The sequence below is a fragment of the Silurus meridionalis genome, chromosome 16, assembly GCF_014805685.1.
Source record: "Silurus meridionalis isolate SWU-2019-XX chromosome 16, ASM1480568v1, whole genome shotgun sequence".
Lineage (NCBI taxonomy): Eukaryota > Metazoa > Chordata > Actinopteri > Siluriformes > Siluridae > Silurus > Silurus meridionalis.
The window spans coordinates 12,564,454-12,579,843 of NC_060899.1; the positions used below are offsets into that span (position 1 = coordinate 12,564,454).

Genomic DNA, 15,390 nt, shown 5'->3' on the forward strand with positions numbered 1-15,390 from the left:
AAATATAATCATACCTCAAGATTTTGATATCGTTACATCCCCCTAAGTTGCCAACTAACTTAATTGGTTGCCAAATGTTCTTCCAGCTGTTTCATGTAAGTAGTTACAGCCTTTAGTTGCTGAGGTCCAAACTTTACTGAGATTTGTTGCAGTCACCAAATTCAAAATGACAATTTTTTTTTCTTCAAAGTAAGACATTTCTATAGATTTAACATGCGACGTGTTTTCTATGTTGTATTGTAAATAAAATGTGTTTATAAGATTTACAAAATCATTGCAGTCTGTTTTCAATTTATTTTTACACTTTTGGAATTAGGGTTGTATCAAGATGAATAGAATCAATGAAAAATTCTCAAATACTTACCCTCCTTACACTGAGGGGGATCCTGAAAAGTTCCATATTCAGTACATGATATTGTTGCAGCACCTTCAATGCTAAATTTTTCCGCACATAAATATGTGACTGTTTGTCCATATTTATAGACGCTCTGTACTAAGGTGACCTGCCCATTGTTAATTTCAGGAGGTTGAACACAGGTCACAACTGAGAAAGAATAAATGGCAAATTTACATAAAGTAACTGATATTTGCAGTGACCTTTTTGAGTATATATGATATGATATTTTATATTCATTATAATATTTCTTCTCTTTGGGTTTTTGAACATTTCCAAAAGGGTATAAACTGTAGTGGATATAGGGTTTAATGAAAACATTGAATGATGCTGATTAATCTTACTGTTGCACTTCGGAGGAGGTGGATTCCATCCATTTTCATCACAGGAGAGAGTGTCAGACCCAGTCATTGTATAGCCTTTAGAACACTTGACCTGGATTGACATGGCATATGTATAGGATGCTGCCTTTCCTTTAACTATGTACGCATCTGTAATGCTGGGTGCATCACAAGTCAATGCTAGAAAAAAAGTCAACAGTAATAAATTATATCAAAATTCTAAATGATCACAGTTGTACATCTTGTGCAAGTACTGTAGTTTTTAGAAAATAGCTATAATCTAATCCTAATAAGAATTATTACATATTTTAGTTATTTAATTTAAATGTATAGTCTTTAATATATGGCAGGCTTCTGTGAGAATTTTTGATAACCTGTTACACTACACTCAAGCAAGAAAAAAAATTACTAAATAAACTAGAGTGAAATTCAATATGTAACCTTTATTAGTTCACACCTTTGCGAATCGATATATATATATATATATATATATCTATATATATATATATATATATATATATATATATATATCTATATCTATATCTATATCTATATATTGCATTAATGTACCGAATCAACGGAGTGTAAAAATAGTGGGAAATTCTCCAAAAATTTTGTAGAACAAATCAAAAGCCAGAAACAAAAAATTATTTCCATTGTTTTACTAAAGTTAAAGAGTGAGCTACTACATGGGCAGTATATACAAGACTTATATTTCAACATCACTTTTTTTTGTTTAATAAGATGGAACCAGTAACCGCTGAATCCAACGGCAGTCCAGATACAAATTGGAACATTCCATCAAATGGAAGAAGGACTTTTTTTAGTAAAGCCTAGCATATAAAAGGTGAGAGGAAATAGTCACCATTGGCTTGCTCATTAGGGATATACGCACTAAACTTATAGATTCCACCTTTGTAACCTCTTTATCTTTGTAAAGCCGCTTTAGGACAGTGCATATTGTTAAAGGCACTATACAACTAAAAGTGAATTGAATTGAAAATCACTTTAATACTGAAAAAAAATAAATAAATCTTACGTATACACCGTGGGAGAGCTGAAATCCATCCATCGTTCCCACAGGTCAGGGACTCAGACCCCTCCAATTTGTAGCCTTTATTACACTTGATTTTGATCACGGAGTTGTATGTGTAAGGTGGGCTTCCATCAATAACCGAATATGGAATTAATGGTGAATCACAGATGATTGCTGGACAAAAAAAAAAAGAACCACATTTTGACATATGCACAAAAAAAGTTCACAATCAGGCCAAACTTCTGACCATATGGCTGAGCTCCTTCATCCTTGTAGCCTCCATTTAATATTTTGTATTTATGGTTCCTAATATTTAGACCTTTAAACTCACATAATACCTACAAATATAAAATATTTTGTAGACCTACGTCATGTCTGCATTTTTGTGAGATTTTGAGGGCTTAATAGGGGAAAAGTCCGAATTAGAAACAACAACTAAGAATTCAGTAAATTCTCCTTATGCTCCACAGTGTGCTTTCACAATGATGCTATTGTGTAATTCTATAAGAAAATCTTGGAATTAGTCATTATTCATTCAAACGCTATTGGATGGGACACCAAACCCACACAAACACGCACACAGTTAATTAAGTTAACATTACACTGCATCTCCTGGGCCTACATTTAGGTGTTTTTTCTATGTCCTAGAGTCCACTGGCTTTACTTGAACCTTTGCCAATTTCACACCTTGAATATAAGAAACAATCAACACTCTGTCAAGTTCTCTAGTGCTGACACACTTGATTCTAATGATCAGATGACTCTTTTATTTGACATTTTGACACACTAAGATGATGAAAGTAGAAAACTGTTCAGGAGGAAAAACAGCTTATCTTAGACCATTAGATAATAAATGGTTGAACGACTGAGAAAGCGTTTTTGAATAAACCTTTCATCATCTTAAAAAAAAAAAATAAATAAATAAAATAAAATAAAAATACCATGGTGATTTTCGTGAATACTTACGGCGACACTCAGGAAGAAACTTCTCAAACTGTCCATTATCAGTACATGATATTGTTGGAGATCCATAAAGTTTAAAACCTTCCACACAATCGTATGTGACTTTTTCTTCAATCATGTAAGATTCCTTGCTGGGGTTAAACACTCCATTGGTTATATTAGGAGGGTTCGAGCAGGTAATAACTGAGGAAGAAATTAACAGCAATCACACACTTGCAGTAACGTATAAGGTAAATCTGAATGTCCATTTTTTTTTTTACTTTTTTCTAGATGCCTAAATAACAAAAGATATTACATCTAATTGCAATAATCTCAGTAAACCATATATAGTAATGTCTCTTAATAACTGTCAGGAAAACAAAAACATGAACATGATGAATGAGACATGGGGCTTTGCAAGGTTTCTCAGCTGTTAATATAAAATATTATAAATAAAAAAAATTAACTATTACCAGTGCACTGAGGAAGTGAAGGATCCCATCCATTTTCTTTACAGACTATTAAATTAGACCCTTCCATTTTATAGCCTTTTTCACACTTGTAACGAACGAAGTTGCCTAATTTATAAGGCGGTGACTTTCCTTCAATTCTAACTGCATGTGGGATTTCTGGTCTATCACAGAGCACAGCTGTACACAAAGAAATTCACATGATTGTTTCAGTCCCTGTACCCATTTGTGCTGAAAACATACAAATATATCAATGATCTAATGAAATCACAGTAATGAACATAAAATATAAACAGGATTTTTGTTCTTATTTTGAATATGTTGTTTCGAGTAAAACTCGCCTGTACACCGAGGAGGAGCAGGCTGAAAAGTTCCATCATTAGAGCAGGATAATTCTGAAGTTCCAATAAGATGAACACCACTGTCACAAGAATATGTGACTACTTCGTTATAATTATAGAAGTCTTCCATTGGTTCAAATGTTCCATCTTTTATACTGGGGGGTGGTAGACATTTCACCTCTGCAAGAAAAAAAAAAAAAAAAAGAAAGAAATCACAGCAAAAAAATGTATATTCTTTATTTACCAAGGGGAAATATAATTTATAAAAAATATAAATGTGGTAAACTCTACAGCATAACGAGATATGGTTTGCATGGTTTGGAGCAAAAGATCTCGAAGCCACTAAACACCTATGGGATGAATTGGAACGCTGACAGCACCCCAGGCCTCTTCACCTCACCTACATCAGTACCTGACTTTCATAACACCCTTATGGCTGATGAACACAAATGTCCACAAGCACACTTCAAAATCTAGTGGAACATCTCCACAGACGAGTGGAGGGAATTATAAGAGAAAATTGGGCACATACCATAAGCACATATGACCAGGTGTCTGCAAACTTTTGGCAATATAGTGTACAAGGGTAGTGAATGAATGAATTAATAAATTAATGGGTTTGATTAAATACTTTCCCAATACCATGCATACTAATAATATCTGCCTAAACTGTCTAAAATACAATGGAAATAAAAAAAAGGTACTACAGAAATATGTGACAATACTGATTACACAATGCAATGTGAGAACAGTATTGCATATTCTTCACCATGACTGGACAAAGGGTTAGAGTGGCTAGAGTGGCTTTCTTGCCTGAAAGAGTGCAAGATGTGCAATGCTGAGACTCTTATTCAAAAAGTGCTTCAATAAAGTTAAAGCACTTAAAGTTCAAATCAGTAAGAAGGCATGCACAATTGCACTTCTAGGTTATTCTAAAGATTATCACAATATCACATATATCCATGTCACCATATCATTAGAGATTAGAAGAAATGAGTATTTACAAGCATGTACTTGAAAAGGTCAAACTAATATTATGGAAATGAAAAAAAGAAACAACAACTACAACAAAAATAAATAAATAAATGCAAAATAATAATAACATTTATATTATAGTGGCATTACCTTCACATACAGGAGCTCTCCCATCCCACCCGTTTGCTAAGCAATTTCTTTTTGCATAGCCAACAAGCATAAAACTGCAAATAGACATTTGTTTTAAAATGCATGTTCCGAGTTTTTCCAAAGTTTAAGCACAATAATTATACAATTTGAGAAAAAGAAACCAAAATAATTGGGTGAAGAAAAAATAGCTAGTTTAGGATAGTATGTATACATAACATACTCTGAATATTTACAGTCAGTTCATTCACACGTGTACAAATGTGTGTAGAATCAACTATAGAGAAACATATTTACCCATCATTACACGTTGCTGTGATGGTGGCGCCAAACAGAATTCCACCTTCGGGTGGAATCTGATACCTACCATTGTTAATTTCGCCAGGATTACCACAGGATCTTTCTGGAAAGAAAAATAAATAAATAAACGTATTACTTTTAAATAACCGACAATTGTGCTTTGATGCGATTTATGTGATGTTAAAATAAATATGTGTTTGTAGACTGCATTCTGCGTTTGAGCAACAATCATATTTGAAATCTAAAAGAAATGTTTTTTCAAGTAAATTGCATATCAACGACTCAAATCACTCTTTCAAAATGTACTATAAAATAATTTCCAGCAAAATGAATGCTAAATGAAAAGACTCATCGTATATCTAAACATACGGACATATTAAAGCTGAATAATGTTTGCAGATACGCTACTTTTACACCGAAGTTCGAGATCGCTCCATTGGTTTCCGGTACAGGTGATCGACTTGGAACCTGATAACGTCACATAACCGGTGGCACATTTAAACTTTAAAACGGATCCATCAGAAAATGATTGTTGGTCTACATCATCAGCCAAAACCCGGTTTTCTCCAACAGAAGGTCTGTCACATTGGGCTGAGCAAAGAAAACAAAGTCAGACATATTACCGATTCCACATCCAAATATCCTCGATGAGGCCAAATAGGAAGCATTAAAAAAGAGACACCAAACAGCAAATCTTCAATAAACTGAGAATAAAGAGGAGATCTCACCTCGGACATCTACAGCAGTCAGGAGAAGAGAACAGAAGATGATCATGTAGTGAGACATCTTCAGCTGTAAAGTTTAAACACAGATTTACTCACTCTGTGCTCCTCCGTTCTAGATGATTATAGAAGCACCTAAGAGAGTAAATAATTACAAGATAATATTAGCAAGTGAGGAGAAAGAAGAAGAGGGAGAAAAAGAAGATGGAGGAGAATTAGGAAGGGAAATTCTTTATATAGATATTACTTGGCATAAATCCTTTTGAAAAGCACCACTGAAAATAGAGAAACACCTTTCAATTTAATATAACAATGCTAAATACTACAGAGTAAAGTCTTTCTAAATACATTTATTCATCTGTTTTTTCATTGATTATTTCGTTTTTGTATATTTAACAACAACCATGCCAGTGTAAGAATTTACAGTCTGCTTCAACCCAGAACCAACACCCCACGCTATATCAGATTAAGCTCATCCGCAAAACAGCTTAAATTTCACAAAAGTTAATGTAATCAGTCTGGGAGAGGCAGCAAGCCACCAAAGGGGAGTGGTAGCTCAGTGGTTTAGGCTCTGGGTTACTGATCGGAAGGTCGGGGGTTCAAGCCCTGGTATCGCCAAGCTGTCACTCCTGGGCCCTTGAGCAAGGCCCTCAACCCTCTGTGCGCCATTGGCGCCATATCATGGCTGACACTGCACTCTGACCGCAGCTTCTGAGCAAGCCGGGATATGCGAAGCAAGAATTTCATTGTGCTGTAATGTAAATATGACAAATAAAGGTGTTTGAGACGATGAATATCATTTAAACAATACCCAAACCTGTCCTGCTGCTGGGCTGGCACCAGCAAAGGCGTAAACACCAGTGACTACCACCTGCTGACCTCCGGCTCGATAGTGGGATCACCCAGCCGTGTGTTTCCTTTACTCATTTCCTACACTTATCCCATCTACACTTCAAAAGGAAGAACAATACAAAATATCTGTGCAGTACAAAAGTACTTCATGTATTTTGTCACTGCTACGCTGTTATAAACAACTTCTTCATTATGATCATCGTTGTCCTCATTTTTTTCTTACACCAGACTGCATTTGACATAAATATTACAGATCCTAACAATCTGGATATGAATCTCCAACCACTTTACTTGGAATAGACATTCATTGGCATCATTACCCAAGTAAATCATACCTAATCATCCTGATTTTAACAAAATTCTACAATGAATTTCCTGTATCAATGTGAAAAACACCTCATGGTGTCCTCAGGAAAAAGTACTTTTAGGAATAAGCATTTCAACTCAGAAATAATAAAAGTGCTCTCCGACCTCACTTCATAATTAAACTTTCTTTCGGCTTCTCCCATCAGGGGTCGCCACAGCGGATCATCCGCATGTTTGATTTGGCACACGTTTTACGCTGGATGCCCTTCCTAACGCAACCCTCCCCATTTATCCGGGCTTGCGACCGGCACTGAAAGTGGCTGGGGTTGGTTCCCTGACCGGGGATCGAACCCGGGCTACAGCGGTGAGAGCGCCGCATCCTAACCACTAGACCACCAGGGAACGGACCTTACTTCATAATTATTAATGTTTAATAAAAAGATGATTGCAATGCAGCAAAAACAAGTAGAAAATAATGAAGTTTTAAAAGTGTTTAAAAAGGTACATTTTGCAATAGAAGCCATTTATAATGGAGGAAAAAAAAATTTGTTGCACAGCTAAATTTAAATAGAGAGGAAAAAAAAAAAAAGGCTAAATAAAATGTCAAGTACAGACAACACCAATGACTTCAGAGATCATAGAATTGTACAAAGCATACATGCGATGCTGGTTTTTACAGGAAAGAGGTTGATCGAGATGATTTAGAGATTTAAAAAAAAAAACAGAGCTGTGAAGAAAAAAAACATCCTGTTTGCATTCTATGGTTTTACACATCAGCACATAATAAAAATCATCTGGTCCTTAGCAGAGAATTGGTAAATATAATCTCATTTGGAAAGAAGAAGAGAAAACACATTCTCAATTTCAGTAGGTGGGTCCTTGACCAAACATCTAGAAAAATGTGGCATCTTTCCATCCATATTCGTAATGAGTTTATAAAAGCTTTTTATAACCTTATAAAAAACAAAAAGGAAAAGATTGTTTTTTTAAAAGACAGTCCTTTAAAAATCACAGGAAACATGAACATCTTTGATAAAGGCCAGTAAAGACAAAAAGAACAATAGCTTCAAATACTGTTATATCTTTTCTGAGAGACGAAAACAAGCTAAAACTGTAGGTCATCCAGTATTGTTTTGCTTGAGTGCTTTGGGAGATAACAGACTGGACATAGAACTGTAGATAAAAACTAATGTCTCGGCTTCCTTTAATCCCGCAATCTTTGATCACAATGGCATTCCGGTTTTTGAACTATTTCAGGACTTTTTTGGCTTCTTTAGGTTTAATAGGATCCATTTTTTATTTCTTTATTTATGGTGGAATTTTATTTCATTCAGTCATTAATGAAATATTATTATGCTTGAAGGGGTCCAGAAAGCTGTTACACTAACCTTAGGCAAGATTAAATTTTAAAGATGGTTAGTTCTGACATTAGAATGTTTATTAATCCTTGAAATGACGTCAAAGTTTATATTTATCAAGTTCTGCCCAAGATCCTAAGGTGACCCATAAAGTGTCTACAAAATAAGCTTAATCAAACACACACAAGCCTTTAGGACTGGATTTTCTACAGCTTTCAGTACATTGCTTTACAATCATGTTCCACACTTCTTTCCAGTTATTTGTTCAAACTCTTAAGCATGTAAATTACTGATCTGTGAGAAATATATCAACTGTTTTTGCATTGCAATGTTCCAGAAGGCTTGTGTGTGTGTGTGTGTGTGTGTACAGCCCTGTCTTGGGCTTTATAACTTGTTAATGAGTTTACTCCACCCAAACTCTCGTGAGAATTCGTGATCTCGAAGCAGTAATACAATTTACGTATTTACTTCAAAGCGGCGTTGTTTTCTGAAATGTGATAAGCGAAAAGTCATTTTGAAGTGAAGGAAAAATGTCTTTAAAAAAAAAAATACAAACAAAGAAACAAACTGTCAACATGGATACTGGGTTAAATGAGTGACTATCAACAAACATTACGTGAAAAAGGTCACTATTATTAATATACTGTATATATGTTTTTTTTTTTTCATCTGTTACTGAAGTGATTGAAAAAAGATACAATTATAGATAGATAGATAGATAGATAGATAGATAGATAGATAGATAGATAGATAGATAGATAGATAGATAGATAGATAGATAAGAGATAGATGAGGTTATACAGAAGGTGTAGTAATATGTACATATAACTGAATAAGGGTCTATATAGTGTGGTTTTTATATAAGTATGATACAGCATGAGATTATTTAAACTACCCTACTAAACTTGAGAACTACAGAAGCCTCTCTGCCCCAAAGGCGTGACAAACACTCCTACTGAAATAACAAACAGACAGCGGATACACCCACATGACATGTTCCAGCTAAAAACTTTGAGCTAATTGCTCTGATTTAAGGAAAACGCACAACATGGAAAATAGCAATCAGACTACTATGATTGCTATTTTCCATGTTGTGTCGAGGAGTGTGTGCGTAGGTACTGCACTGAAATCGAGTTTCTGAAAACAGAGAATGTCCTAAATATTTTTTTCTGTCCTTTAATAGAAGTCATTGTTTGCTTAGAAACATTAAGGCCTAAAAGATTTACCAATAGTCAAAAAGAGAGAGATATAAATCATTTAAATACAATTCCAAGATTCGCCTCCATAAACCATTGTCCGTGAACACGGTTTGCTCCATAAATTAAGGTCTTTTTCATGCAAAAAAAAAGAAACTATATATGAACATAATCTTAAAAAAAAAAAAAAAAAAAAAACACTATCTGAGCCAAAGATCTATTAAAATGCACTGAAACAAAAAGTGGAAAACTGTTCGGTGGTCAAACCGGTTGAAGTTGGATTCTACATCCTCTGGACTGAAGAGAAAAGGGACCATTTGACTTTTTAGCGAGATTAGTTCAAAAACCTATGATGTGAAATGGAGTGCATTAGTGCCTATGGAAAAAATACGACAAAGAAGACCCAAGACCGTTGAGCAGCTACGATCCTGTATCAGGCACAATAGGACAGTTCTCGCCCAAAACTTCAGCAATTGGTCTCCTCAGATGCTAGAGGGACCGTTGCGGGGATGCAACACAGTGGTAAACATTGGCCTGTTCCAACTTTTTTAAGACATGTTGCAGCCATCATATTCAAAATGATCTCATTTCCTCATTTTAAACATTTGATATGTTTCCTATGTTCTATTGTGAATAAGATATGGGTTTAAATATTGCTTCCCAACATTGTGTTGTACTTCCTGTTAAATGCTTTTAATGCTTATTGCAAAGTTTATTTATATAGTAGTCATTTATTTCAGTAACAGTCTTAGGATTAAGTTGACTACAGAATCCACTTCCTTTAAAAAATATTTGTACATTCATTTAAAATAAATATGTTAATATTTAACCACATGCCAAACTTTTGAGTCGACCACTTCCCGATTCAGTCAGGCAGGGTGTGGGCGAATTTCATTATAGTTAAATAATTAATAGGTTGCCAAGCGGAAAGGCACGTCTGCATTACATCATACATTATTATTAGCTCAACAATCATTGTGTATCGTGCATTATTAACAAAATCCCCCTAAAGCTTAACCCACTGCTTGTTACTTTAAACAAGAGCTCAAGCAAATGTACCATGTATTACAATAAAAATTAAAAAATTATCACAAAAGGTCTGAATCTGTGAGACGTATTCTGAAGAGTTTTGTTCCACGTCATTTGAACCACTTTAGGAGACCAGGACACCTTTCCATTTACAGTATTAACACTAACATGATGTGTGTGTGTGTGGCACGTGTGAGTAAATCAAGCAGCATTGCAGGGATTTTTAATATTATGCAAATCAATGTGGACTTTCCATTTTTTCCTTTATGGGAAGTGTCTGTATTTACAGTATTCTTGCGAAGATTTAAGAAAATGGCAGGTGAATGTACAATAAAATAACATTCGATGAGGGCATTGAATGTTGCGATTATTCCTATGAGCATTAAGACGTCGACAATGGTGATTAGACAAAGACTATTTTTTTCCACTTCCTACTTATTTCTCTCATCAATTGGTCTTTCAACCTCTGCTCACAGGATGGGCTTTTTGTTGGTTTTCCCACCATTCTGTGCACCACATTCTCCCCCAATTCCACTTCTTTTTTCATTACATACCGCATAGCCAAAACAAGTCACCGCCTGGATTTAAACTGAAGTAAACCTATGAGCTTTCCATTGGATAATTCCTGTATTGATTAATATGTTTCAGCTGCAACAAGTAAATTTCACCAATGCAGTCAGTTCCTTCTCATTTCTTGAAAAAAAAAAGAAGACATGATAAATACATGGACATATCCTGTAAATGTGGGAACAGAGGGATAAATATCTTGCTGAAGGGAACAAATGTGGCTTTAACCACTGAGATACCACTTGTCTTATCATGTCAAAACATCAGCGAGGCTGACCGGAAATAACAGACTCATGAATAATAATAATAATAATAATAATAATAATAATAATAAAATAATAATAATAGGCTCTAAAGCAATGACATGATAGGGAGCATGACATGATTTTTTTTACATATGAATTGGTCCAAACCTTAACCCTATTGAGAATCTATGAGATGTGCTGTAGAAGACTTTATACTGTATTCTGGCTCTGCTATCATCAATATAAAGATCTTATCGAGATATTAATGCAAGACATTATATATCATATAAATGTGCCATTGGATAAGTTATCGAAATGATTCCGTAATAAATGTAGGTCCCAAGCAAAGAAAAATTTGTCCTACAAAATAGTGTGTGACCTTTTTTTTGGTCAGGAAGTTTACAAATGCACTCAGTTCTGCTAATGGTCGGAAATATTGCTGCCGTCTTGTGTGGAAAACTGAACAACGAAAAAAGCAACATAAGCAAAAATTTGAGGAGAAACTCTGACCTTCTTTCAAGAGGCTATCTTTAGAATTTGAACGATAACCGCATGACACAAACTCAGACCAGTTTTATCTTTTACATTTGTCAAATCAGTCAATTTGAATCCTTGATATTCCCCCTCATGAATGAAGATAATAAAGTATTTAAGGGGGCTTATATTTACTAATATGAAAAAAAAATAAAATAAATGGTGTTCTGTTTAATTATATTGAGTTTCAATAGATAGCCAAAGAGACATGACTGTACAGAAAGCTTAATATTGTGGGAGTAATCCAGCTAATAAATAACAAAAAAAGGAGAGAGAAAGAAAGCGAGAGCGAGAGACTCAATCTGCCTTGATCTGATGTCTCTAATACATGTAGATAAACTCATATCACTTTATTCCCTTCCTTTATTGTATATTCTGCTTGTTTTTCTTTGTAAATACCTGTTTAAACTGTATCTTGCTTTAAAACACTACCTTTCAACATTTTTCTTTATTTAAATCTCAACTAAATTCATTTTACTTTCAAATTTTCTTTGTAAACATTTGAGAGAGAGAGAGAGAGAGAGAGAGAGAGAGAGAGAGAGAGAAAAAGAGAAACTTCAAACAATTTTAAAATACATAACAATCGGTACAGGCAATATCCTAGAACACCTATGTATAGCGAACCAATCACAGCCCACGTATTGATAAGTGAACCAATCAGAGTACTTGTAGGGCGGGACAAAAGATCCAGCGTCACATTTCCGCCGACGTTTTACTGTGAAATTCTGCTTTATCCTTCCTAATTTTGAGGAATTCAAGAAATCCAGAAAGAACCATTTTATTTATAATAATTCCCAAAAAACATTAACGATTTCTGTTTCGACCGTAAACTATATGTACAATAGGCGCAATAATAAAATGTTTGCAAACATTAATTAAACGCTTAGACCAGAGTCACGTCCGGATCTAAAGTGACATTTTAACACAAGAAGCATACACACGAATAGAAATGGCTAAAAAAAAAAAACCGCGTGAACTTACGTTTAATGGCTTCGCATACCAAGAACCACTCCTTAGGCTCCCACGGTGTTTGCTTCCGATTTTGCGTCAAGTGCAGTAGGCAGCCTGTGATTGGTTGGTTAAAGAAGAAAAAAAAGTTAAGACGAGACCGCTGATTGGTCAGCTTTTCATGAGTCGTGTTATCGTTGCTCAACTTTGATTGCATTTTAACGGAAGCGCATTGCATCCACAAAAAAAAAATTCACAGCCAGGATCTCATAATTATATAAATAATATATAAATTATATATTATATAAATAATTATATAAATAATAAACATATAAGAGCTTCTACGTCTCCATTGTTGCGCAATGAGGCGCTTCCGAGCAAAAAAATTTAGTAACGTCAGATCCGGTGTTATGGGCTAAAACGCTCCCCTGCCACAGACTGCCCCAACTTATCACATAATTATGAAATACTAAGTCATAATTATGAGATAAGGATCGATAATTATGAGATACTAAGTCATAATTATGAGATCCTGGCTGTGAATATATTTTTTTTTTTGTGAATGCAATGCGCTTCCGTACATTTTAAACTATGACTTGCAGCACAAGGGGAAGAATAAATACAACAATATGCACATGCACTGAGTTATGTTATGTTTGGAATATACAAAATGATCAAACCCCACAAAGCATATTGGCCAGAGATAGCGGTTTGAATCCGACTATCTATATGCTGAAGATGCTTCTTCATGACATTGGCTGACAAGTTTGGGGTCTTTGTGATAACATCTGGGGCCTTTCAGATGGTATTGCATGAAGTATCTGCTTGTATTTCTTATCATTGAGGACACCAGTAATACTGACCAAAAACTGCATATGCAGAAAGTTTATAAAGGGTGCAGAGTAAGAATTGAAAGCCAACGGGTGGTCATCTTTCCTTTTTTTAACTGATAAAAATAAATTATTAAAACGTCATTCATTCTTAAACTTTATTGAAAGCTTTCTCACGTTACAGCTTTTTTCACACATATATACATATATACACACACAACAGATCAGCCTTTGTTTATATAAAGTTCCTCCTCAGTCCTCAGAAATACACGGCTCTATATATTTAGTTTTGTATAAAAAGTCTATGTGTGTCTCAATAAACCTAGAAGAGTTTTTACTATCAGAACACTTACTTTGCATGGTTCTATTCCCTGGTACCAGTTCAGGTGCAGCTGCAGTAGAGACAGATAAGACAATGACCCCTAGATTCTGTCTTAAACCAAAAATTCTATCACCTACTCATTCATGCAGCAACACAATGCATACATTTATGCAAATGCAGGTCAAAAGCTTCAGATAATATTCCCATCAAAAATTAAAATGGGGGCAATTGTGACTTGATATGGCATGTTTTTTTGGAAAGAAGATGCTTCTTCATGACATTGGCTGACAAGTTTGGGGTCTTTGTGATAACATCTGGGGCCTTTCAGATGGTATTGCATGAAGTATCTGCTTGTATTTCTCATCATTGAGGACACCAGTAATACTGACCAAAAACTGCATATGCAGAAATGAGTTCTCACACCGGCAGGAAACCTCCACCATGCTTCACTGTTGCTGACACTCATAATTGTACCACTCTCCAGTCCTTCTACAAACAACTTGTTTTTGTACTACAGCCAATTATTTCAGATTTTGACTCATCAGTCCAGAGCATCTGCTGCCATTTTTCTGCACCCCATTCCTATGTTTTCCTGCATAGTTGAGACGCTTAGCCTTGTTTCCATGTCAGAGGTATGGCTTTTTGGCAGCAACTTTTCCATGAAGACCACTACTGGCCAGACTTTTCTTGACAGTAAATGGGTGTACCTGAGTCCTATCTTCTAATGATGAAGGGAAGTAAGCATGATGTGTCTTTCATCTGCTGCATTAAGTTTGTTTGGCCGACCACTGCATCTACCGTCCCCAACATTGCCCGTTTTTTTGCGCTTTTTCGAAATAGCTTAAACAGCACATTTTGAAACCCTAGTCTGCTGTGAAATATTTGCCTTTTTGCTGTGCTCAGTCTTGCCATGGTGTATGACCTGGGACACAAACATGCCTTTCATAAACCGACCTTAGTAGCACAGTTTGGCTGTTCCTCACCCAGCTTGGTATCATAGGTGAACCATACACCTAACAAAATCCCTGAATTTGTGCATGTTTATAAAGGGTGCAGAGTAAGAATTGAAAGCCAACGGGTGGTCATCTTTCCTTTTTTTTAACTGATAAAAATAAATTATTAAAACATAATTCATTCTTAAACCTTTATTGAAAGCTTTCTCACGTTACAGCTTTTTTCACACATATATACATATATACACACACAACAGATCGGCCTTTGTTTATATAAAGTTCCTCCTCAGTCCTCAGAAATACACGGCTCTATATATTTAGTTTTGTATAAAAAGTCTATGTGTGTCTCAATAAACCTAGAAGAGTTTTTACTATCAGAACACTTACTTTGCATGGTTCTATTCCCTGGTACCAGTTCAGGTGCAGCTGCAGTAGAGACAGATAAGACAATGACCCCTAGATTCTGTCTGAAACCAAAAATTCTATCACCTACTCATTCATGCAGCAACACAATGCATACATTTATGCAAATGCAGGTCAAAAGCTTCAGATAATATTCCCATCAAAAATTAAAATGGGGGC

The 15,390-nt window shown here is 35.1% G+C and overlaps 1 protein-coding gene across 1 annotated transcript in view; it reads right to left on the bottom strand.

The window, feature by feature from the left end:
- LOC124398813 (C4b-binding protein alpha chain-like) overlaps positions 1-12,823 on the bottom strand; it is a 17,809-nt gene extending 4,986 nt beyond the window's left edge. The window contains exons 1-11 of the mRNA XM_046869230.1: positions 12,737-12,823; positions 5,675-5,803; positions 5,355-5,537; positions 4,944-5,049; positions 4,650-4,723; positions 3,525-3,704; positions 3,187-3,363; positions 2,738-2,917; positions 1,775-1,945; positions 739-915; positions 365-544 (exon numbers count right to left, since the gene is read on the bottom strand). Of these exons, the coding sequence (XP_046725186.1) occupies positions 365-544; positions 739-915; positions 1,775-1,945; positions 2,738-2,917; positions 3,187-3,363; positions 3,525-3,704; positions 4,650-4,723; positions 4,944-5,049; positions 5,355-5,537; positions 5,675-5,732 (1,486 nt within the window). The 5' untranslated portion in view covers positions 5,733-5,803; positions 12,737-12,823. The remainder of the gene's footprint in view (positions 1-364; positions 545-738; positions 916-1,774; positions 1,946-2,737; positions 2,918-3,186; positions 3,364-3,524; positions 3,705-4,649; positions 4,724-4,943; positions 5,050-5,354; positions 5,538-5,674; positions 5,804-12,736) is intronic.
- Between the last annotated feature and the right edge of the window lie 2,567 nt (positions 12,824-15,390).